At 33.0% G+C, this 27,388-nt stretch overlaps 1 protein-coding gene across 4 annotated transcripts in view; it reads left to right on the top strand.

The window, feature by feature from the left end:
* Positions 1-1,410: 1,410 nt before the first annotated feature.
* LOC149780854 (uncharacterized) overlaps positions 1,411-27,388 on the top strand; it is a 36,639-nt gene continuing 10,661 nt past the window's right edge. The window contains exons 1-8 of one of the 4 annotated variants that reach the window (XM_089937939.1): positions 1,411-1,483; positions 4,474-4,570; positions 6,745-6,792; positions 12,202-12,317; positions 17,283-17,446; positions 18,416-18,443; positions 19,868-19,991; positions 24,172-24,363. In XM_089937939.1, coding sequence (XP_089794065.1) covers positions 6,753-6,792; positions 12,202-12,317; positions 17,283-17,446; positions 18,416-18,443; positions 19,868-19,991; positions 24,172-24,363 — 664 coding nt within the window. In that variant the 5' untranslated portion in view covers positions 1,411-1,483; positions 4,474-4,570; positions 6,745-6,752. The other 3 variants (XM_089937938.1, XM_089937941.1, XM_089937940.1) reach the window with 3 other exon arrangements.

The following is a 27,388-nucleotide window of genomic DNA, read 5'->3' on the forward strand; positions in this document are numbered from 1 at the left end:
TTGATTCTGCAAGTTAATTGACTTTCAAATTCACTATAATAACTCTCAGTGAATAATTATGAATGAAGCCATTATTGAAAAACATGACATAGAAGAAAGCATGTTTATTGATATAAAAATACCAGGCAAGTCACATTTACCATTCCCCAGGTAGCTTAAAATAGCTCACTGAATGAAGCAATTATTTTAAATGAAGCCATAGTTATACAAAAGGAGAACCATGGAGACAGTCATCTGTTTATTGTTTTAAAAATGCTTGCAAGAAAGAAGCTACAATTAATAATCTTCTCAATGAAACCACAATTATAAAATAGGAAAACCACATAAGTCATATCCCAATAACAAGAGTAAAAACAATGAGATGAAAAAGAAGATGCACAAGAGAGAAATGGATGTGGGGTGTAATCTAGGCAGGGGAAGCAGAGGAGTCCAGCTAGTAAATTACAGCCAGAATCCTGCAACATTCATGGAATTAAAAAAATTGTCAGTGCTAAATTAATAAAGGTTAATTAATCTTACTGTACAGCTTTGCTTTTCATTTACACATGTAGCAGTTTGATCTGGAGCTCGGCTTATTTTGAGGAAAGGAATCTTGCTGTATGTTGAGAGCAAAATTACAACTAATCAAGCTGTAATCCTGCTAAAGCAGTTGGAATTTCCAAGCAGAATCCAGCGAAGCTAGTTCAAATATTTTACCACATTTTCAGCTTCCAGTTTGGTAAGATTTCTGGTGAAAACCAGAATTGCAGTAAAAAATATATTTTAGGTTAAAATTATTAAAATTGTCCTGCAAGAGTCCTGTCAAGCATGGCTGGAGAATTCATACCAGGTTTATAACCCATGGGGTCCTTGCTATATATGCTTCATAATTTTTGGGCAGCAGATTTATTATGTATATGCAAAAGGAAATACAACACATTAAAGATAAATAAAACAATGATAATTAAATGAAGTTACAGCTCAGAATTAAACAAACAGATGGAAAGTAATAGAAGATGAAATAATTAAATATGCATGAAGACGTAATAGAATGAAAATAGGTATCACATATTGTTCATTTGCTGAAAACTTTTTGTAGCAGAATGTTTTTTAAAAATTCTTTAAAATATTTCTTTATTAGTCATTTTAGTTCATGTCAAGTAAAACTTTATGGCACGTTTTTTTAGTTTCTCTCAGTGATATTCTTAATGTTATGTGGTACAGCATTCCAAAGGAAGACAAAAATAATATGTATATATATATTAAATGTTGAATAAATTAAATACACACACACACACACACACACACACACACATTGTACAACTTCTGTTTTTCTTGATTCGGGCTTATTATTCCGCTCCGAGTTGACATTCTAATAAATGACATATAGACCTTTAATCAACGTTATAGAGATGCTAGACTTTTTTCTATATCGATGGTCAGCGTCTAAACTCGAAGGGAATGAAAATAAATTGGTGAGAAAAATAGTTTCTTCTATTACAAGGTAGGCTTTCTTTTCCCGATAAGAAATCGCTTGTGCTTTATTTTGACACACAATTTATATTTTTTTCATAGCTAAAATTTGCATAATAGCATAGAAAGAGAAGCAATTGAGACGGTTTGGAAATCTTCGTTGTTTAGCCATGTCTTACAGTTAATTATCAGTGACGATGTTGAAATAGCAGTGAATCATCTTAACACTCCCTGCTGATGTTTATTATTTCTAAAGACTTTTGTAATAAAAAGGTAAGCGTTAAAAAGGATTGTACAATTCTTAATGCAGTTGTATAATTTAAGTTTCTTTTGCACTCCTGTTTGCTAGCGTCTCAACAGTCTGATTTATTCTATTAAAAAACGTCACACGGGTCATGTATGCGCATTTACTCATTTTAAATTAAATATAAATTGTTCTTTTAAAATTGAACACTACTTTTCTTTAACTAAAGCTATTCAATCCTAATTATTGAATGATCTGCACCCTAAGTGTCATCAAGAAACTTCAGACGAAAATTATCGATCATTATGGTCTTGTAGAACTACTCGGTACATTGATGTTGTTTATTTTTCTGTTTTATTTATAGAGCTTTGAATATCTATAATACCCCACTACAGAAAATCCAGCAAACCCTACTGTTTACATAAATTAAAGAAGGGTACATATACTTCAAGCATCAGTGAAATCCAACACTGACAGGATGATGCAACAATTAAACATTTTTTTTTAATTGTGTAGAAAAAAGTACCGCCATGTCGGCCAATTCTGCGCGCCGGGTAATTCTGTGCAACGATACGTCATTTCTGTAAACATTGGATCACGTGCTATTTTGGGTCAAAAATCAATTTTGTATCCAGAAAGAACAATTGTATATTAATTAAGAAAAGTGATATTCATAAAGTGTACAAAAATATCCCACATTTAGACTTGAAATGCACACAAAAATGTGATTTCTAAATGGCAATGTGAAGACCCACTCCATGACCTTCTTAAACCTGTAACCCAGAAAATTTGATTTACTATGCATCTTTTAGAATAATACAAATAAATACATTATATAAAAGATGGAAATGTGTACCTTAAAACAAACCTGTATTTGAATCCAAGTTTCCACTTTTGCAAGAAGTTGTCCCACACGTACAAAATCGTCTGCTACCCAGTGTGTCTACTTGCCGCTAGAACATAAATTATCAACACATTCCTCGGCATATAGTCTGTTTCTAAATTCTGTAGTAATTTTTTCCCATCAACAAGACATCATCACATTACATCCTATTCATTGTTGTTTCTCTTCACGTAATAGCTTATTTTTCATAAAATGTTGAACTTTACTAACTTTTTTACAAGATCACTTTTGTTTGCTTAATACCTCTTGCCATTTATTGGCATTGTCACGTTGAATTTTGTAAAACTAGCTATAAACCTGACCTAATTACTAGACTGAACTGCTGACAGAAACAGTCCAAAGTAATACATTTCATTTCTGTAGCCCAAATGGATAAACATGACATCTTTTCAAAGCTATGCGCAGAATAGGCTGACATATCGCGAGTCAGGAAAACGGGGTGGTATCCTCTGTGTCCAAAATTAATATTATTTTGAACAGAATATTCTGGTGACCATTGCATCTTTTCAAATGGTAAGCATTGTTGTATTTTATTTTTGTCAATCTCTCAAATTCTGTATGCATTTTGCTTCAGTATTGGAAACGAAAACCTTAGGTGCACAGAGATGCCCAACAGCAGTGTAAATGTCATTATAAGGTTTAAAATAATAATAATAATAATAATAATAATAATTTAGAAATCAAGTTTAGATTGATCCAGCTTAAACTGGCAGGAAGAGTTTTGCAAAGAGGGAAAGTTCTGGGGAAGAAACTGTTTTGTAGCAATTTTCTGCGGCAGAGAATAGTCTGAATTTAGTAGAGAAACTGGCCTGTTCCATTTGGATTCTTATACCAATGGATGCAGGTCTAGGTATTCTGAGGTTCAAGGATGTCCTCAGTGTTATTCACAATGTTGTGGAGCATTGTTAATTTGTTTTGGACTCGAGTTATTCCCACTATAAGTCTTCCCAGATTGGTGTATAAAAGTGTATTGAGCAGGCCTGCATTGAGCCATTTTGATATTGTTGGGGTTGGACCTGAGTTTGGGGTTCTATACTGATGTACAATATTCAGAACATTGTTTAGCATTTTCAAGTAGCAAAATTACAGCTATTTTCTGTGTCCCTCAGCATATTTCTTATTCTAAATACAAAATATCATTAGCAAGAAACTTATAGTTCATTTGTTTTAGCTAGCCATGTGTAACTAGCAAAATGCTCTCTTAATAGTATGAGTTTCACATGTAAAAATAGTTTTTGCAAATAGAGAAACAGTTTCTTCCATTTATGTATAAAAAAATAATCATGATTTTGGGTTCTGCAGCATTTTGTATTTATTTGAACCTGGAAGTCATAAAGATACATATATATTGTTGTGATGAATATATGTGAGTTTAGGTTTGATGTTATGTACTTCATTTTTATATCATCTTTGATTTATTATAATAAAATACCATTGGCGGGAGATTTTACCTTTTCTTTTCATGATTTTGCACTGAATCAGGGAACAAATTTATATGTGGTAGTGAAACATGTATGCATGTATTTTATTTCTTTTTTGAGATAAAGGATTTAATAGGGGTTAGGGTTAGAAGGAATTTGGGAAAGAGGATGAGTATTTAAGATTTGTATGCTTTCTACATTAATATATGATTCATGATTGTCATACACATTAAGCTTTTTGTAAGAACACTGAATAAATTGCTATATGTGGTAGGAGGTGCAGAAGTGGGTTTTAAATCAGTTCTTCTTGTTTATACTATAACAGTTTCCTTTTAGGATATCACATCACATTATATGCCAACAATGGGATTTCACTTTATTTTGCCTATATATCCAAATAATAAATCCTTTTCATCCCAGCCATTCCAAAATGTAACTTACATGTATTTCAGCCACCAGAACCAGTTAATTGTGCCTGTCATTTCCTGCCTAGACACCACTACCACGTTGACATGTGTGCACACTGGCAGTCTGTTAGTCATTGATTAGGTATATCATAATAAATTCTCCTTAAAAATTAAATGTTTCTGGGTTCTTTTAATGTTGAAGACAGACTAAGGGGGAAAAAAATTAATTAACCACCTGGAATGTTGGGTGCTACTGCAAAGGAAACAGAATGTAAAGGTGCAATGCATAATTCAGCACTGCATGGTAGAAATATCAGAAATGACTTTTCACAGAAGGACAGTAAAGAACTTCTATAAAAAGGCACTCTTGCATTGTTGTTAAATTATACTAACAAACCCTGGTGTTTAGATCTCATCATTAGGTACAGGAACCATAGTGATGCAGGTAATCATGCTGCAATTTAATGGATTATTTTTGAAGTATTAACTTTGTTCCCAAGACTGATTTTGTCTAACCTGAAGTATATAAACACTGTGAGACATTATAGTATTAGCACACTCTTCCATTTGTTTGTAACCCCTATCTGATTTTAAAACTGAAAAGCATCAAGGATATGAAATATGCACAAAACTTTGTAATTTCATTCACTGATTTATAATTTCTAACCTGATTGTCACCAAGGGGTCTCAAATACTATCAAATTATTGGCATTTCAGCACAATTGGAAGCTTTCGATATAAACAAGCAAGCAGACTGCTCACTGTCCATTTCTGGTCTATATACTAGGCTATTTCAGTAAAAACTTTGTCATCTGCATCCAATATTTGCAATGTTTAGTTTTAACATTTTCTAAAGCAAATTGGATAAAAAAAATAAGATGAATTCTTGTATACATGTGTTCAGACAAAGAGATGTAAATCCAAACTTTATGTTATTACTCGGATTTTCAAAGACAGTGTAGTACATCACATCTGTTGCTTGAAAACATAGACTGGTCCAATCAAATTTGGTGACTATATTGCTAAAAAAACTCCTGTTGGATTCAAAATGCCAAAAAAAATTGACAGTATTTGGGAGCCTCCTGGCAACAATCAAGTTAGAACTTATAAATCAGTGAATAAAGTGACTAAGTTGTGTACATCATTTATATCCTAGATGCCTTATGTTTTTAAAATTGGTAGGAGTTTACAAACAAATATGATGGTGTGAGAATACTATCATAAGTATCACGTTTCTGCAGCCAAAGGCAGCATCAGTATGAAGTTTTATGTTTTGGCAATCCAGTATGTGGTATTGAACAGGGTGAAAGAGAGTTCAAGTCAGCTGTGGTGCATAAAACAGATACAGGCAAGATGGGATTAAAGTTGGATGAGGGTGATACATTATTGAACATAAGTGGTTGAGACGTGATTCAAGACAGATATGGGGTGATACACCATGATCAGATGCACATGAGACAGAGCGTTAAAGTCAGATAAGGGGCTATACTTCACTGAACAGATCCAGGTTCATGTCCAGTATGGGGCAGTACATCACTGTACAAATGCAGGTGAGAAAGCTGATGAGGGTCCAAGGAACACAAATGCAGGTGAGACATAAAGTTACGCAGTTCAAATCAGATGGGGGCAATACATCATTGCACAGATGCAGTTGAGATGTGGTTCAAGTCAGATATAGGGCATAAAAATCATTGAATAGAGGCATATGAGATGGGGTTCAAGTCAGATGTGTGGTGATACATCATGGAATAAAAGCAGGTGAGACATGGATCATGTCAGATATGAGATGATTCATCATGAACAGATGCAAGTGAGACAGTTAAAGGCAGATATGGGGCTGAACATCTCTGAAGAGATTCATGTTCGTGTTAGATATGGGGCAATACGTCACTGAACAGATGCAGATGAGACAATGGGGAAGGGTCCAAGTAACAGTCTTATAATTCATTGGTGAAATATTAATAGATATATGTGTATTTATAGTTCTGTACTCATAATGAAAGTTGGTTCATTCCAAAACATGACATTTTTTACTGTTCTAAAACAAGTTTAATTTCACATTTTTACTAAATCGTGTACTAAATAATTAATGACATTTGTTTCTGTGAAGATGGAGTTTGAATAACCAGTAAACACATATCATATTACTCTTTGCTTTACATCAGTCAGTATTCAGTATGAAGTTTACTGGTTCATCAAAGTTCATGTTCACTGCAACAAATGATTACTTCTGTAATATTGCAGGGTTAATTAGCCTGAGAATGTAAATTAACATCTGGTTGATTACCAAAAGCTAAGCCTCATATTTATTTGCAGATAACAGCATGGGTGAAGTGAAATCAGGATATCTTAAGCGACACAGCAGTGAGTATATACAGAGCGTTAGTACTAGTATCTACAGGCTGAAGTAGTACATAAAGTTATAGTAAAGATCATAATGCTGTAGATAACAGGCATCCAGTCTATATATTTAAATCCATTTAAAAGAGGATGGTGATTTTAAGATGAGGAGGAGGAAGAAGATTGTTGTGATAATGATAATAATACAGTGATTAAACAATAAGGATAATGTCATAAACATTTACAGTTCTCAAAAACTAGTACATAAAGCTAAGCAGTCAAATTATTGCTACTCTATGGTCTTAAAATAATTAATAGAAAAGTGTGAAAACCAACAAGTTTTGTAAAATTAAACAAATAATTTCCCTTAATACAAAGTAAAAATGTCAAAATAACTTATGGTATTGCAAAATAAATACCAAATAATTCTAGAATTTCTAACACAAGTCCTAAAGAATAAAGTTCTGAATACATTTTAGAGGTATTTCAAATAATTTTCAACGCTGAAGGTGTTGATATGCCTGTTTTGGCCTGTAGTTTCAGATTTACTAATGTGCCAATGGCTTGAATTGTAACGATGTGCCAACAGTCATTTGTTGAATCACAGTAATATAATCCAAGGTTTTCAGGTTTGAATTTACTCTACTTCTAAGTTAATGTCTCTTTTAAGAATATTACAGAGCACTTTGTATTTCCAGAGAAGAACAATTTGAACTAGTTAATTTTACAAAAATCAAAATACCAAACATGACAATGATTCTGCTTCACTATCTTGCAATACAAGTAAATAATTTTCCCATTTAACAAGATTGTAAAGCCCTCTGCTTGACCTAGGTCACAATTAGCATTTTCTAAAAGAAAAAGTATTACTTAATGGAAACTTCCATCCTTGAAGATTCTGTTACTAAAATTACTATAAAGAACATCACTAACACAATACCCTTGACTCAGAGCAAGATAAATATGTTTTTCTTCTATTGATAATGAACCTAATATTCAACCCACACTCATAGAGAAAATATTATCTATGTATTAGTTATTTACAGACTAACAAGTCGATGATTCTGATCAGGTAGACAATGAATTTGATTTTGGAAAAGGTCAGCTGCAAAATACAATTTTACATAACCTGTAGCATATAATAACTAAATAAAAAACCAACATACAATGCAAAAATTAAATATACATAACAAACTATAGAACCATTCAATACATTTTCGAGGATTATATATTATGATGATGAGATGGAAAATGATAATGATGATGATGAGGGTGAGAACACCTAATAAAACTGAGAGAATAAATAAGATTTCATGAAAATAGAAGCAAGATGATTCCTCAAGAAAAAATAGCAAGACACAATGAAAAACCTCAGCTTGCTTCATTTTACATAAAATGGAATGAGCATTGAAACTCAAGTAATAATATTTATATACTTTGAATTCATTGTAAAGTGTTTTATAGAGGACCAGAGCCTTCATAACTAGACATTTTTTCTTCAAATCTATCAGTAGATGCATGAATCATTAGTGTATTTCACTTAAAAAACATTTCAGTGCAAAGTACAGAATCAACAGACAAGTGGATGAACATATTTGCATTCCAAAAGTATATGCATGGGCCAGTCAGACTTCATGATAATTAAGTATGCTTAATTTTAAAAAAAGAATTACCTTGCCTCTTTGAAATAGGCAAAAGCTGTTGTATTTCCCAGCATCAATATTGGGCATCCACGCATATAAAAGCATATAAAATATGTATAGCATTACTGCATCACGGCCATTCTTTCTACATAAGACCTAGGCAACAGTTTGGAATGGGTTTCACAGTTCTTTCTTCCCTACATCTTTGGTTAAGTGTGTTTTGCATTTAGCTAAAGTTTTTGCAGCCTGTATACACATGGTTATATCTGGAATCATGAATTATTGTGTTGGGATACATCTTGACAAGTTCTATACCCTCATCATAAATGTTGATCAATTGTCTTTTTGAGGGGATGTATTTTGATGACTACTACACCCTATTCACAGAAGTAGGCCACTGTGATCCCAAATTTCATCCTTCACTGACTTTGTTTAAATTTTGTGTTTTACCTGTTTGTGCTAGACTCATTAAATTTGATGATTTTATAGTGCCACGCCTATGCTTAAAAGGACACTGTGATCTACATTTCACATTTGACTGGCCTAGGTTATGTGCTGCATTTTGCTCATGACCACATAGGTGTTTTGCATGCTATGTACCATATCATATCTAGAATCGTGGAGCTTAATGAGGGAATGAGTCTTGAAGAGCTAAACCCTCACTGAAAAGCTGATCCTTATGGCCTATATTTTGGGCTTCAGTGGCTTATATTACATTTTGTGTTTACTGTTCATTTTTCAGGCACTGCTCAGGCTGAATGTTGAAGTTGATGATGATATGCATTTGTTAGTACCACACCCTTATAATAAAAAAGGTCAAAATGACCTGTATTTTATCATTTATGGCTTTGGTCACGTTGCATTTTGCTCATAAACACAAGAGATTCTGGCATGCTATATGCATACTAGCCTACTATGAATCATGAAACTCGGTGATAGGATGCATTTTCATAAATATGACATCTTATTACAAAAGCAGGTCACTGTGACCTACATTTCATGTCAGTGCCTTTCTTGAAATTTTGTGTTTAAATGTCATTTATTGGGTTTTTTATGTTTTTGTAAATTTGTTATTACTATACTCTTGAAACAAGGAAGGTAACATGACCAAAATTATCTGCTCATCTAGTAAAAGTTAAGTATTTTTGTTTAGCTTATGATCACATAAAATTAAGTATATATTTCCTGGTGTGTACATCTTAGATTTCATAGAAGGCACATTTTGAACTAGTTCAGTCAGATTTTAATGAGTGGAGTGGATGCATTTCATATGTAACCTTAGCTGTAGAGGCTAATACTAGTGTATAAACTATGAATATAGGATTTTAAGGAATGGAGTGGATGCATTTAATATGTTGTTGTTGTTGTGGGGTTTAAAGCCATTTTTCAGCAACGATAGGCTATGCATGGTGGCCAGTATCAGTGGTGGAGGAAGAACCCGGGAAGAACCACCAACCCACAAGAAGCTACTGGCAAGCTTTCTCACATACCCACATTGGCTGAATCCTAGACTCAAACCCACACAGACAGAGGTGAGATGGCAGTGATCCATAACAGAGAGCACTTTAGACCACTCAGCCACTCAGGGCCCCCATTTCATATGTAACCTTAGCTGTAGAGGCTAATACTAGTGTATAAACTAGGCTTCTAGAAGTGATAGTACTGCAGTGTCACTCCACGGTTACTCAAAGCATGTGAATTTCACATTGTAAAATCTCAGGGTGCATAATGATAATAGCTTCAAAAGATGTCTTAAATTTTAAAACAATGGTTTTGATATCTACATATGCCAGTATGACCTGATTAGATTTTGAGCTGTTTTTGAAGATTTTTGTTTAACATTTGGATTTAGACTCCTTTTTAATACAGTCAAGCAAAACCATTTGAGGCCTAGTTTGGTGGCCTGTTTAAATTGCCATACCATTAAATTCATTTTTCTAATGTTTGAAAATAATTAAAAACATTTTAGACTAAGAAATTTTCATCTCCATTATGGTGCATACATGTGCCTGGTTTACAAACATAAATTAGTTCATAATTGAATCAAATTACAATTTTTGCAAGTTTATCTTGCCTTCCTGAACATTGCACATCATATTCATTCATTGCTGGTATTTTTTTAAATGTGTATTCTTTCATAATTTGCATATGGTAACAACTACAGTAGAACAATTGTCAGTTTTTAGCTCTACAGGTTATAGACCAGGAGAGCATATGGGATGGCCCACTGTCCATCCATCTGCTACTCTTTTCCATTTTGGAGCATTCCCATGAAATTCATTCATCCCATGATCTAGTTGGTCCTGGATGAAAATGGTGCTGTTTGCAAATTCAATATGGCCTCCACAGTGATCATTGATTATCTTGAAAATCATGTTATCACTAATCATCCTGAATTGATGGTCATATTATTAGGGGGTTTCACTAATTCTTCATACACTATCTAGTTGGCCTTACATATAAATGGTATCAATCTGACATCCATTTAGGTTGCCATAGCAACCATCTTGAAAATATTGTTATTGCAATTCCTCCTGAACAGAAAGTCATATTGACATGGGAGTTTCACAAGAAGACTTAGTATAATTGAGGTTGGTCCTAAATGAAAATGATGTGGCTTGTATATCCAATATGAAAATCATGTTATAGCTATTCCTCCAGAATGGATGGTCATATCAACACAGGGTTTTCATTTACTTCTTATGATGTCAATTTGGACCTAAGTGAAAATGGTACTGATCTGAAATCCAATATGAACACAACAGCAACCATCTTGAAAATCTTGTGACTGCTTTTTGTCCAGAACAGAAAGTCATATTGACAGGATCAGATTTTCAACAGAAGATTTCATATGATGTCTTCTTGATCCCAAAAATGAAAACATTGTCATTCAAACTTCCAATATGGCACCTACAGTGGCCATCATAAAAAATCTTGCTGTCACTGCTCCTTTAGAATTGATAGTCATATCAACACAGGTTTTCACTGAAAGACTTCATACAATGTTTCACTGGACCTAAATGAAAATGGTACTGATCTGATGTCCAGTAAGGCTGCTAAAGCTGCCATCTTGACAGTCGTATTCCTATTTCTCATTATCAGACATTCATATTGATACCAGCTTTTCACCGGAAGATTTCTTATGACGCATAATTGGTTGTAAATGAAAATAGTACTTCTCATACATCTAGTATGTCTGTCACATTGGCCATCTTGTAAATTTTGCTATTGCTACTCCACCTGAACGGATGCTCATATCAACATGGAATTTTCACTAAAAGACTTTTTATGATATCTTTTTGATCTTAATCAAATTGGTGTCATGACATACAGTATGTATACAACAGCTGCTAGTTTAGAAGCCTTGTTACTACTGAATAATATCAGAGATTGTTTCACCACTTATCTGTGAAAAGAAATAAATGGTTGTGACTTGAATTCTGGGAAAATCTTTTTGGCCAGTAGAGCATCGGTCTCTTCAAGAAACTTTTGTTTTACAGTTCTTCTTCTTTAAATACTTTGTATGTAAAATCATGAAATGTTATTTAAAGAAGTCTTTATAGTGGTATTAAGTCAGTACGAGGGCCATCAGAATTTACAGACAATGCATTTACTGTACCAGCGCAGACATGTATATGTAACAAAATAGAGGACAAAAAAGATAATAAAAATAGAAAGAAGCAATGGTTTTTGGTAAGAAGAAAAGAGATACAGAGAAGAAAAATAGTGATAAAGACCATCAACTGGTTACTGAGGAATGAAATGCTTTGATGTTAATTTTTCATTTCAGAGAATGTTTTTTCCGGGGGATGGAACAATGTGTTCGTCAAATTGTGTCAAGATAGCTACCTTTTAGTATACAAGAAACAAGGAGACTATGAAGTAAAAGCAAAGATTTGTTTGAAGGTAATTTGATTTCTTTAAACAAAAGCAGTAAATTATTCACATTGGTATAGTGTAAGAAGTAACAGTGAATGAAAAGTGCATCTTTTTATGCTGGACATTAAATATGGCCACTGTTGCTTAAAATAGAGGAACTTTTTAAGGAACTTCTCAAAAACCACTCACCAGTATTTGATTAAATTTGACAGAAAGCATCCTGGTATAAAATACTTTCATGTTTTGCAAAGAGTATGCCAAGCTGCAGTCATACATGGCACCATTCCTAAAAATAGGAAACCTTGAAAGATCTTCTCAAAAACTGCTCAACAGAATTTTAGAGAAAACATCCAAGCTTGAAAGTCTCTCATATTTGTACAGATGATACTAATCTGCCATCAAACATTGCCATTATTAATCAAAACAGAAAAACATTTAAATAACCTTGAAGCAGCTGTTTTCATAATATATGCAAACAACATCATTGGAAGAAACTTCTGCAGAAAGTATAAGATACTGATTTTTTGGCCAATTGCTTTTGCATTTGGCTGTTAAACAGATGTCAGTCAAGTGGGGGGGGGGGGGAATACCATGCACCCAGGTGTTGTTAATTAATATTACCAGTACATGGATGTTCCACTCAAACCCAAAGAAGTCTTTATAACAGTCACCTTAGCACTAAAAAACACACCCAAATGGTACAGTTTGGTTCATTGAGATTTAGGAAAGTCTAATGTTTCAGTGTTAAACACAGTTAACACTCAGTGATCAGAAGATTTTGAAAACAAAACTCACTTTCATCTGATTGTAAATATGAAATATGTTAGATATTTCTTTTGCTTTTAAATTGAATCTTTTATATTTTTTGTGAGTGAGTACATGTAATAGGTTAACTCGACAGTAACACTTGGAAAGTGAGAGATTAGCTCAAAAAAGTAATAACTGGAAGGTGTCTTGTTTTGTAACCATATTCTGTCAAAGCCCTTCTTTTTTTCTCTTGCTAAATGGCTTTTATTCCAAGTGATCTTCATGTATTGAATAAAAGAGTGAACATGAAACATGTCCATGGTGTCATCATTAGATGATACTTTAAATTTAGCTTATCATATTCAAATTAATTTGACATATCAAATTACTTGGTTGAAATTATATTTAAAATATTAAATTATAAACGATCAGATTAAAATTTTATTAAAGAATGTATTGGATATGTATTGTTCCAGATTAAAAAGTAGAGATATCTTCCATTATGTTAAACAAAAACATGTCCATTATGTGTTGACAAGAAACACACTGTACTGCAAAGACTGACAAATATTGAGAGACAGAATGGTGGTGTATTTTTTTAATCATAATCAGTGTTTCCCTTTGCCAAAATTTGCACTTCAGAGACCCCCAAATTTTTTATTTGACCACCATTATTTATGCCAAAGTTTGTTTTTTTACTCAATCTGACCTCCAGTTTTGACACCAAGGAGATTTTTGACTCTCAGTCCTGCACCCCTATGGTATACATTGATAATCCTTGTAAAAGTGCTGGTGTTGAATTTCAATTTTGACATAATTTTGAATGTGTTATACAAAGATTAAGATGTGATGGTGAGGATGGATATTAGATATATTGAGTGATTGTAATATAATAATCTTGATAAATCTATATCGTCATATTGATGATAATTCCAGCTTCTTTAAGAAGCTAAGACAAGATATTATTAGTTTTGAAAAGTCATCTGTTATCATTTGTGTTAACTTGAATCTTGTTGAGGACATGGAACTTGATACATATAACAATATTCAAGATAGAAATTCCATTACCTGAACAGCAATTCAGGTTACAAGGAATCAACTAGATTTACTGGATCCATGAAGACTAGTCAATCCAGATGCTAGATTATTTATGTGGAGACAACCCAGTCCTATAAAACAAAGCAGATTAGAGTATTTCTTGATCTCAGAGAACATGTTTTCATATTTCACATTGTTCAGGGTAAAAAACACCTCACTGATGTAACTTTAACCCTATTGTTGTCTACGCTACACAAAGGTCATGGTTAATGAAAATTTAGTGCAAAACTTCTAAGATACAAGGAATATACTAATACAATTAAAACTGTATTGTAAATACACTTGAAGAATATCATCTTGAGGGTGATAAAAATGATTCAGTACAAGTAAAGCTAGCAGGTAATCATTACAAGTAAATGTGGCATGTAATCATTACAATTACAAGTAAAGCTAGCATGTAATCGTTACAAGTAAAGCTAGCATGTAATCATTACAATTACAAGTAAATGTGGCATGTAATCATTACAATTACAAGTAAAGCTAGTATGTAATCATTACAAGTACAAGTAAATGTGGCATGAAATCATTACAAGTAAATGTGGCATGAAATCATTACAAGTATTAGTAAATGTGGCATGTAATCATTACAATTACAAGTAAATATGGCATGTAATCATTACAATTACAAGTAAATATGGCATTTAATCATTACAATTACAAGTAAATGTGGCATGTAAATCATTACAATTACAAGTAAATGTGGCATGTAAATCATTACAATTACAAGTAAATGTGGTATGTAATCATTACAATTACAAGTAAATATGGCATGTAATCATTACAATTACAAGTAAATGTGGCATGAAATCATTACAAGTATTAGTAAATGTGGCATGTAATCATTACAATTACAAGTAAATATGGCATGTAATCATTACAAGTACAAGCAAAACTAGCATGTAATCATTACAATTACAAGTAAAGCTAGTGTGTAATCATTACAATTACAAGTAAATGTGGCATGTAATCATTACAAGTACAAGTAAAATGCATGTAATCATTACAAGTTCAAGTAAACCTAACATGTAATCATTACAATTACAAGTAAATGTGGCATGCAATTATTACAATTACAAGTAAATGTGGCATGTAATCATTACAAGTACAAGTAAAGCTGGCATGTAATCATTACAAGTTCAAGTAAACCTAGCATGTAATCATTACAAGTAAATGTGGCATGTAATCATTACAGTTATTAGTAAATGTGGCATGTAATCATTACAAGTTCCAGCAAACCTAGCATGTAATCATTACAATTACAAGTAAAGCTAGTGTGTAATCATTACAATTACAAGTAAATGTGGCATGTAATCATTACAGTTACAAGTAAATGTGGCATGTAATCATTACAAGTACAAGTAAAGCTGGCATGTAATCATTACAAGTTCAAGTAAACCTAGCATGTAATCATTACAATTACAAGCAAAGCTAGTGTGTAATCATTACAATTACAAGTAAATGTGGCATGTAATCATTACAATTATTAGTAAATGTGGCATGTAATCATTACAAGTTCCAGTAAACCTAGCATGTAATCATTACAATTACAAGTAAAGCTAGTGTGTAATCATTACAGTTACAAGTAAATGTGGCATGTAATCATTACAATTACAAGTAAAAATGGCATGTAATCATTACAAGTACAAGTAAAGCTGGCATGTAATCATTACAAGTTCAAGTAAACCTAGCATGTAATCATCACAATTACAAGCAAAGCTAGTGTGTAATCATTACAATTACAAGTAAATGTGGCATGTAATCATTACAATTATTAGTAAATGTGGCATGTAATCATTACAAGTTCCAGTAAACCTAGCATGTAATCATTACAATTACAAGTAAAGCTAGTGTGTAATCATTACAATTACAAGTAAATGTGGCATGTAATCATTACAGTTACAAGTAAATGTGGCATGTAATCATTACAGTTACAAGTAAATGTGGCATGTAATCATTACAATTATTAGTAAATGTGGCATGTAATCATTACAAGTACAAGTAAAGCTGGCATGTAATCATTACAAGTTCAAGTAAACCTAGCATGTAATCATTACAATTACAAGCAAAGCTAGTGTGTAATCATTACAATTACAAGTAAATGTGGCATGTAATCATTACAATTATTAGTAATGTGGCATGTAATCATTACAAGTTCCAGTAAACCTAGCATGTAATCATTACAATTTCAAGTAAAGCTAGTGTGTAATCATTACAGTTACAAGTAAATGTGGCATGTAATCATTACAGTTACAAGTAAATGTGGCATGTAATCATTACAAGTTCCAGTAAACCTAGCATGTAATCATTACAATTACAAGTAAAGCTAGTGTGTAATCATTACAGTTACAAGTAAATGTGGCATGTAATCATTACAGTTACAAGTAAATGTGGCATGTAATCATTACAAGTACAAATAAAGCTGGCATGTAATCATTACAAGTACAAGTAAAGCTAGTGTGTAATCATTACAATTACAAGCAAAGCTAGTGTGTAATCATTACAATTACAAATAAAGCTAGTGTGTAATCATTACAATTACAAGTAAAGGATGCGATCATTAGCTCCCTTTTAAAAATTCTTAATTTTTAAGGGAAATTACCTATTACATTATGATTTGGTAATGTATCTGAAGAAGAAAGCATTTTTGGAGTAAAATACACTTCTTCAAATATAATTACCTGATCATAATACAAATATGCCTTCACTGCAGTTACATCCCTTGAACAGCATGCACATATGCTTTAGAAGTAACTGACAGTTTGATAGGATTTGATGCCAGTCTTTCTGTGCAAGGGGAAATCACTCTCAATCTGACATTCACTTTGGCAAGTAGGCAACAGTTTAGCTTGGAAGAGCGGGATTGGTGGGCTACTGTATATACTAGTAATGTATTGAGATCAAATTATCAACAACAAAACATCATTCAACTAAAATAGAGACCATATGGTATCACCTGTTAGGCTACAAAAGTGTACACATAATTTTGCACTACCCCTCTAAGACTTTGGGATTTGTTTGAATGTGATTCATATATGCAAAGGTCAGGGGCAGTAGGTTTGTGACATGGGATCATGCTGAGAAAAGCATGGTATACATATTATGCTACCTACTTTAACATATTTATGTTTTGTTTTGTTCCCATTCCAGGATGTTTGCAAACATTTTGCCTATGGTGAACATACTAATGGTTTCCAGAACCGCCCCCAAGTACCTGCAGGTGCTTCAGTCAGCTGTCTGTTGGCCATTCCTGAGAAACCCAGTCACAAGGCCAAGGTCCATTGGTTTCTCTGCAATAATGAACAACATCTTCAGTATGTACTAAGTAGTATAAGAATAATACTGTAACAGTGATCTATTCAGGCCATTCTTATATTAATGTAATGTCTGTATAATGGCCACATCCAGTAAATGACCAAAAGATTTTGTCCAGCAGTGACCATATGGATAATTTTTTACTGTAGCAGTAATAATAATAATAATTATAATAATAACTCATAGAATAGAAAGAAAACAGCAGAAGATCCCCAGGGTCTATGACAACTGAAAGTAGCCTCATATCTGGAAAAATAATATCATTACAAATGTCTGAATAACAATACTACTTATAATAATAATAATGATGAAGTTTTCTGAAGTGGGTTGTACAATTAGTTTCATGTCTGATTATGACACATGAAAACATTTAGTAAACAAATTTAATTTTTATTGATGTGAAAACTGATGTATTTTGAGCTCATTATATGGCCTTGAAATAGTAGAACCTACCATACATACTCAAGTATAAGTCACATCCAATTGTTAACTACATAGATCTGTATCTGCTCTTGCATAATGCACTATCAGATCTGGGTCTATATGGTTCATAAGGCTTAATAAGTAGAACAAACAACATAGACTCTGATCTGCTGGCATAATATGCGAGGGAAGATCTGGATGTGTTGGTAGCAGTTGGACCTGATTTATATGTAGGTATATAATGTACTAACAACCTAATTGCTTAATTTTAGAGATTTTACATTGCCAGATAATATTGTTTAATTTAGTTCTGTGTGGTGGAGGGTGTAAGCAGTTTTTCATTAACACTCTCCACCAATACAATTTTAATGGAGAATTCCATATGCTTATAAAAGAAAAGAAAATACAATTCAACAGACAGACACCAGCAAATTCAAATAATATTTTTTTTATTCCTCTCCCCATACAGTGCCACTATTTTTCATACAATATCCCTACTGTACTTACTATTCAGGCTGCGTTGTTTGCTTTTTCTCTATTTTCAGCGAATGGATGACTGCAATATGCAGCACGGTGAGTGCGTGTTTTTTTCTCACTCTAATTCTCAATATTCCATACAAAATTTCATAACGAAGTAGCTCGTAAAAAATGTCTGGGGCAGCAGTGGTGATGATGATGATGATGGTGGTGGTTGTAGTGATGTTGACAGTTTTAATGATGATTTTGATAGTAATGATGATGAAAATGGTGAGAATGATTGTGATGATAATAACATGTTGGTGATGGTGGTGATGATGATGATAATGAAATAGTTCCATATTTCTTCAATGTCAGCATTGTAACAAATATCCCAATTTTAATTTACCTATTACAGTATTGATTTTGCAAATTCCATCTACCAGCGTATGAGACCCATATCTGCCATCACGCAATGCATTGACCAATCAGCCTTAGATTTGAGAAATATTTCCAAGTCTGAAGTAGCAGTTGCCACTCAAAATGTTGAGTAATGTTTTATGATGGAGGACCCAGTCTGGAAATGAGAAAACTGGACTTGAGTTTGAGCTGGTGATTTTGTTTTGACCACTCACAAATGATGTTACTTTTGAATGCTCATTTATGATTGGCAGATAGTGGAAACTTAATCACAGACTCAGGCATAGAAAATTTTATGAATTCCAGGCTTGAGATACTGGTGCAGCATGCAACAACTGATCTGGGACTGTTTGCAAATGGGTGTGTATTAAATGTGAGCAAATACAGTACATGAAACAGTTTGCAGCCAAAACTTCCATATGAAAAAAAAAGAAGGTTGGAGCACTTTCTCAATGTTTGGACATTTCTGGAAATTATGGATTATTGTCATCTGTTCATCTTAAATCATTTTAATGTTTTTCTGTTTGACTGATTAAATTCACTAAGATTGGTATAATAGGTAGTATATATGAAAATAACATGAAGGCAGTAAATGCAGAATGACATATGAATATTTTGCTATAGGGGAAGAGTCATTGTACAAAGGGGAGATTATGTAGTAGTATAAACTTATACTATCAGAAACCCTGTTTAAAATGGCATGTGGTTTGTTAAAGTTTTTTTTATAGTCATGGTCATGTTAGAGAAAGGATTTTTCTCATATTCAGGATTTAAGGATCTAATATATTTTCTGTTTTTATTCATCAGTTGCAATTTTTAAAAAATTACAAGATACCATTAATAGAAGCATTTAAAGTGGCCTTGTTTAATGTGATATAAGAGAGTATAGATAGGAATTAAGGATATTAAGGAAATTAGTATCAGTGGAATTCAGTGCTAGAAAAATCTGATCTTTGTCTTTTTGTTTTTATTTTCATGCATAAAAATACAAGTCTTGCCTTTATATAATTCAGTGTAGGACATATCAAATCATACTTGCCTTGTATAATTTGTCATTTTTCTAAGACCTCCATATAAGGGCTATTTTCAAGCATGTAAAATTGCTATTTGTCTTTATTCAGTTACCTTCCAGGGAACCAAGACAAGAAGCAGCCACATCCCATCCAGCAAGCAGTGTACCTGCTCCCTACCCCACCCAGCCTCTTGGAATGCCACAACCATCATATGGCTTTGATGGAATTTCAGGTGCGTACTGTAAATTACCATCATTAATTTCCTTAATCCACTGAGTTCAGCATGATATCCAAAAAAGTTTGAGAATAATCATTCTTACGCCTCAGTAATATTGATTTAGTAAATTTTTAATTTGGCTGATATATTTTCCTTACTAAAATTGCATCTGTTGGTTGTGTTCACATATTGCTGGTAAAAATTTTGTTGGCTGTGTTCTGATAGCTTGCATACCTTTGGCTATGCTGATATGTTGCAGCTAAAAGTTACATTGTTTTGGCTATGTTGATGTATTGATGATTAAACTTACATTATATTGGCTGGCTTACATGTTGCAGGTACAGTTTATATTCTGTTGGCTTTGTTCACATATTGATAATAAAACATTTTTTTGACAGACTCAGCTTGCATTTTTTTTGGCTTATAAAACTTGCATTCTATTAGCTGTTATCTTGTTTTGCTGACAAAATTTATTTCTTTTGGCTGTACTTAAAGCTTGCTGAAAACTTCCTTTTTGGCTGATTAAAATTGCATTCCTTTGGTTGGTAAAATTCACATTCTATTGGCCTTGCTCACATTTGCTGATAAAACTTACATTTTGTTGACTGTTGAATTTACATTCTGTTTTTCTTTAAAAAAGAGATGGACAGTTATTTGAAAAACAGCAATATTGAAATTTGATTTTCTATTGTTCTATTTGTAAAATATATAGACTGTGATTTCGTTTCAAGTAATAGTGAAAATTCTGCTTATTCTTGAGCAAACTTCAGAGTGCCAATTTAGGAATTGTAAGCTCACTGCAATAATTGGTCTTGTTCCTCGTTAACCCCTGGCGCTGCATTTACGCATCAAGAGGTAGTATCCTTCTGTCAAGCTCTGTAGCGTCAAGTTCATGTATGATACACTAAAGTGGGTGGTATTATAGAAAGGTAGACAGATGTAGCTCTACAATGATACCAAATAATCTGGATGTTCTAGTTGCACTACAAAATACATAGGGGCAAACTCTAATTTTTTTGGACTCGATTTTTTTTCTACCCAAAATTCGCCTGTGGTCAGAATCTGATTTTGTGTCTGGATTTTAGACTTTTTGGCCTCAGATCTAAGGCAGACCAGTCTAAACTGCACACAGACAGGTGAACCTTTGCAAAAAGTAGGATAAGATGGGCATTTGGAATAAAGAGTGGTCTCGATACAAAAATGATAGGTGCATTAAGCAAAAAATAAAAAAGAACTCCAACTTTTACCCTTCTGCTCCTGCACAAGTAAAATAGCCAATGAAAAACAATGCTTCTAAAACAACTAGGCATTAGGTTATTGGGAAATCTCTTGGAAGTCAATGTATTAGGATGTATTTAGAAAAAGCACCCAAAATGTGTTTCTTACTCACATTTCAAGCGAAAACAACAAAAACATCCAGGGGTTAATGAGTTAAAAGACCAATCAACAAAATTTAACTTTAAATTCACCAAGTACGCCATCATTTGGTACACTTCATAACCTTGATTACAATTGTAAATGATTAGCAGAAAACCATTACTGTGATATATTGTAATGATGTGATTTGGATAATATTATTTAAACAGGTTATTATAGTCAGTTTAAAAGAGATAACACACACCCCTGACCACTAACTCTTATGCTGGTAGAATTTACATGTCTTTTAATGGTTTTTATTCTGCTCCTTTATTGACTTGATACAAAAGATGAAATTAATGTTATAATAAAAAGCATATCTACTTTAAACTGATTGTAACAATGTAACAAACACTTCATCAAGTCTCAGATCTAAACATAGTTGGCACTAAATTAGGTTCTCTCAGAAACAGTTGTAGGCATCACTTTGACAGTCAATTACCATATCACTTTTCACATTTTAGTACAAAAAGTATATCACATTTGTGATTATTACAATGAAATTTAATTTAAAGGTAAAATTGAAACACCAATTTCACTTGATGAGACAAATTTAATTGGTATTTGTTACTTAAAGTGTTGCCACCATTAGGCATTGCCAACTTTTTCACTAAATGAAAATGTAACAAGTCATATAAAAGTTGCACATTTAATGATTTTGATTCCAAATTGCAAGGCAAAAACCAACTTTTTGATGATATTTCAAGGATTCGTTTACCAATTTTGATCATGATTTCATTCATGTTCAAGAAATAGAGACCCATTTATTTGACATTTTCTTTAAGACAAAATTGGATCCACATTATCCCCATGACTGCTCTGGTGGCCTAAGTGGTTAGATCATCAGCCTGAGATACAGGAGGTCATGGGTTCGAACCCCAGTCGAGTCATAACAAAGACTTATAAAAATGATACTAGCAGCTTCCTCACTTGGCACTCAACATTAAGAGGTTACATGTCTGCAGCATGATGCCCCAGTGCTAGACATCACTATAAACTGTCACACCAAAGACATCATAGCGTTATGTCAGATTTTTTTTGAAAGGTAGATTTAAATTTGAAATCAAAATTAAACAAACAAGCACACAGTGTCCCCCATATTATGAGCGCTTTCATGAGTTATCTGGTCAAACAAGGAAGCTGTGCACATTTAGCATATTTGTGAAGGAAACATTTTTAGGGTATGTACAAAGGGATCCTACACAGTTCTTTTTGTGTGTATGTTTGCCGCAGCACAAGTGAGGACTTTGAATGCAGGGATGTAACACAAGAGTTTAAAGTCATTTGTGAATGCCCTGAAAAATGCTTCAACAAATCTGACCTTTTTTATGCTCATTTTTCTTACATGTACAGTAATTCTAAGCAGCAATTTTCAGCAACATAAAATGCTGACATATGAAATTAGGTCACTTAAGTCTTAAATACCCATCATTTAGGACGCATTATAGAATGCACATTTTCACCTTGTGATCTTGTCCTGTAATCTGTTTTATTTCTTATACTCTTGACCTTTTAATGACAAAATGACACATTTTCCCACTCTTGGGCAGACATCAATACAATATCCATTTTACCATACTATTGCATGAGACTACCAAGTAGTAAGCATAAGTAAAAGAAAAACCATACTCATGCAGCACAGGAAGTTTTTTTCAGTATAAATTATGTAACAAAAATGAATGTCAAACTTGTCAGAATCCAGCCTATCATGTAACCTTATAGGAATCTCAGAGTTTGTTGCATGCACTAAAAAAGACATTGAACCTGAGGATGTAGTGCAAAGATTTAAAGTTATTCTTGAATTGTCTTGCTCCATGATAAATTTGCCTTGTCTTCTTCAACTCATGTGAGACTGTCAGGATTCATCATTAGTGAAACAAAACCATAATCCCTCAGCATGTGTATTTCCCATTTTTTTAGTATTGCTTGCATCACAAAGACATATATGTCTTTACTATTACCACACTACCATGCTGGTATACAATATAAACATGGGAGTTCCTGCACATTGATACCAGTAGACAATACAGAAATGGGAATGGCCACATTACCATGCTAGTATATAATATGAACATAGGAATTACCACATTACCATGCTGGTATACAATATAAACATGGGATTTACCACATTACCGTGCTGGTATACAATACAAACATGGGAATTGCCACACTACCATGCTTGTGGACAAGATAAACATGGGAATGGCCACATTACCATGCTAGTATATAATATGAACATAGGAATTACCACATTACCATGCTGGTATACAATATAAACATGGTATTTACCACACTACCATGCTGGTATACAATATAAACATAGGAATTACCACACTACCATGCTGATAGACAATATAAACATGGGAATTACCACACTACTCTGTTGGTTTGTCAAAAAGTCCTAAAAGAACAGTGATTAGTAACATTCATACATATTCAGATTCTCTCAACATTTTAGTCATTCAGATGAGATATTCCAGCAAGAACCATTCAATAGCTGGATTTTTATTAGATACTCCAGTAAGAACCATTCAATAGCTGGATTTTTATTAGATATTCCAGTAAGAACCATTCAAGAGCTGGATTTTTATTAGATATTCAGTAAAAACCATTAAAAAGCTTCTTTCAAACTGAAATAACAAATGATAATAAGAGTATTTATTGTTACATTAAATATTTAAGAATTGATTTTCTGCACTTTGTAAATAGTCTAAAAGACTGGTTGCATTTATGCATGACAAACTGCTCCTTTGTAAAATATTTTCTTTCCTTTGAACAGGTCATCCTCTCACATCAGCAGGATACATCCCACCCACAACAAGCTATCAGCAAGCCCCATATCCCCAACAACAAGGGTACTACCCACAGCAACCAGGTTACCAGCCTCCACCTGGTGGTTATTACCAACAACCATACCAACAGCCCTACCAGCCAGGTGTTGCACAAGGTTATCCCACACAGCCACCACCAGGTATGATTTCTGTCCTTTCCAGTCAGATCTACCTTTCCTGAGAAAAAGTTGCATTTATCTTTTTTGATAAATTTTCAAAATATTTTTGTTGATAAGTTTGCTATATTATATACATTTCGAACACATTCTTTTCTCGTATTTATTTGATTAGCACACTTACGATTTTCATCTTAACTAGATTTTAGGTGCACTGACAACTTTCAATCTCTGAATTTTTTTCTCAGTTACATTTTCTTCAGCGTGCTTGCCATGAAAACTTAACTTGTGTATTTATTTCACCAGGCCATAAGGCAAAGCAAGTTTATTGTATTGCCCTGCATCTAGTCTGGTTTGTCTGGATTCACTGGTGTATTATCTGATTTCCATCAATAATGGTCAGATTCATTCTTTTTTTAATATAAATTTACCAGTTTTAGTGAAAACCTGGACATAGAGGCCTTCAGGTCTTTAGAACTGGTATACATTTCCAATCAAATATGACTGCTGTTAAAAAAAAATAGAAAAACCTTTTGGCAACTTCTTCTCAAGAACTGTTAAACAGAATTTGACCAAGTTTTTTTTCTTCAGAAAGTATCCTGGCATTAATGATTTTCAGATTTACGCAAATGATGCGATATGCCATTAGATATGGCCACCATTACTAACAATAGCAAAACCTTTAAAAAACACCTAAAAAGAAACACTAAACAGAATTGGACTAAATTGTGAAATAAAGCATCCTGGCATTACAGCCATTATGCCAATCCGCCATTTAATATAACTACCACATCTAAAAATAAGAAAACTTTTAAATGACTTGTGAAAACCTTCTTTACAGAATTTACAAAGATTTTGTACAAAGCAACATGCCATAAAGGTGTTTAAATTCTGTGCACAAAATGTTGATTCATCACCAAGCATGCTGCCATGGTTAAAAAATGGAAAAAACATTAAACAAATTCTTTTAAAACAACACTGAACAAAATTAGACAAAATTTGGCAGGTAGCATCCTGGGATACATGCATTTCAGATTTATGCAAATGCTTAAAATCCACTCTAAAATATGGCCACAGTTTCTAAAAAGATATAATAACACACTTTAAAAAACCTGCTGAACAGAATTTGGTGAAAGACAAAAAGAATTATGTCAAGAAAGGATTTTAGGTTTGTACATACGATGCTGATCTGCCATAAAATTTTGTTGAATTACTAAAAATGAAAAATAAGCTTAAAATGCCTCTTCTAAACAACTCAGCAAAATTTGACCAGATTTGACAGAAAACATTTGGCATGAAAATCATTCAGTTTGCACAAATAATGGTGATCCACTATTCAATAAAAATCATTGTTACTAAAAACCTAGAAGAACTTTTATTTACATGACTTTATTTTTTTAAGAAACTGATCTGCAGAGGTTTGCTCAACTTACCAGAAAAACAACCTGGCATAAAGCCTTTCAAGCTTGCAAAAATAATACTGGTTTGCTATTTGGTGTAACTGCCATTAATAAAATATATAAAAACCTTTCAGTGTCAGAAAGCATCATAATAACCCAGCTTTCTTGACCAGCTGCAATGGCATTTGACTTTTGGGTAAATGTCAGACATGTGAATGATCTGTAGCCCAATTAAGCCCCCTCAAATTGACTGTGCATGTTTTTTCTGTTCCAGATTGCTTTAGGATCTCTCATGACTTGATGTAGATCCAGATATTGATGAAGATACATCATTATTATATACTCCGTTTTGTTATCTGCTAACTGTTCATTGTCAGAATCGTGCAGTATTTAATGATACTGAACACCTTGATATGGCACGAATGTGCATGACACATGTGCCTAAAAAGAGTATAGTTTATTAGGAAATACTTTGCAAACAAACTATATACACTTATTAAGTCTTTAGACTTTCGGTTTTAGTTTATTAGATTTGTTTTTGGATACACAAAAGCAGCTTTTTCGACTGTTTGAAAGTAGAGATGATAAAGTGAACAATGTGGACAAGTTTACTGAGTCACAAATTAAACTTTCAAACAAGCAAATAAATGAACATGATAGTTGCAATGTCTGCAAGAAAAGCAATAGATACCATACAGGTCATAACATAGCTGGGGTCCTTACAAAGAGCATGCAAGTGACCAGGCATAAATATGTCTTCTTTAGCTGGTAATAAGAATGGCAAAAACTATACTTAATCTTTGCATCTTGAATTTCCTTAAAATGTACTTTCTTAGTTCTGCAAATCCAAATTACATGAGCAAAGTCATGGATTCTAAAGTTCAATTATGCATTTCAAAATTGTACTGTAATTTTGATTGCATTCCAAGTGCATTAAGATTCTCCTTACTGCACTTGAAATGAATTTGATATTCCATAGTGTCTTTTTAAAAATTACAGTTGAAAGAGATGATAATTACAATTGAAAGAGTTCATATTTTTCCCACATTATGATTACAAACATTAAATGACAGAACAGAAACACGCATGCAGCTGAGTCAATACATGTCCCTTCCTGCTCAAATCAAATTTCATTGTAGAATTGACACAGCTAAATCCAGTCCATAATCAGCAAATTTGAGTAGAAAAAAATGACAACAAAAAATCCATTCATTCCAGACCAGCTGGAAACTATTGCAATGCAGATTCATTCACAATATGACTCTACATTTCAATTTTAGTTAGACCAAAATGGCAATTCTTTTTTAAAATGATGTCAAGTGTGACTAAGTTCAAATTTCACTAAGCAGTGATATGTGCACATTAATGTTGTTGTGTATTGATGAATCTACAGTTATGTATTTTTTTGGAATACAGCATAAATTCGGTTATTTTGTTTCTTGTAGAGTATATTTTTATAATTAGATCTTAGGTAGAATAAGAAAATGATGATATAATAAAAAGGTTACTGCATTTGTATGGGAAAATATGAACTCATTTTCTTGGATGGATACTTCACTAACACAGGTTATGCAGTATCCATCCAAAAAAACTAATTCACATTTTCTCATACAAATGCAGTAATCTGTTGTTTTCTTCTGGACCCAGTG

The sequence above is a fragment of the Sinohyriopsis cumingii genome, chromosome 16 (assembly GCF_028554795.1).
Source record: "Sinohyriopsis cumingii isolate HCF-2022 chromosome 16, ASM2855479v2, whole genome shotgun sequence".
NCBI classification, from domain to species: Eukaryota; Metazoa; Mollusca; class Bivalvia; order Unionida; family Unionidae; genus Sinohyriopsis; species Sinohyriopsis cumingii.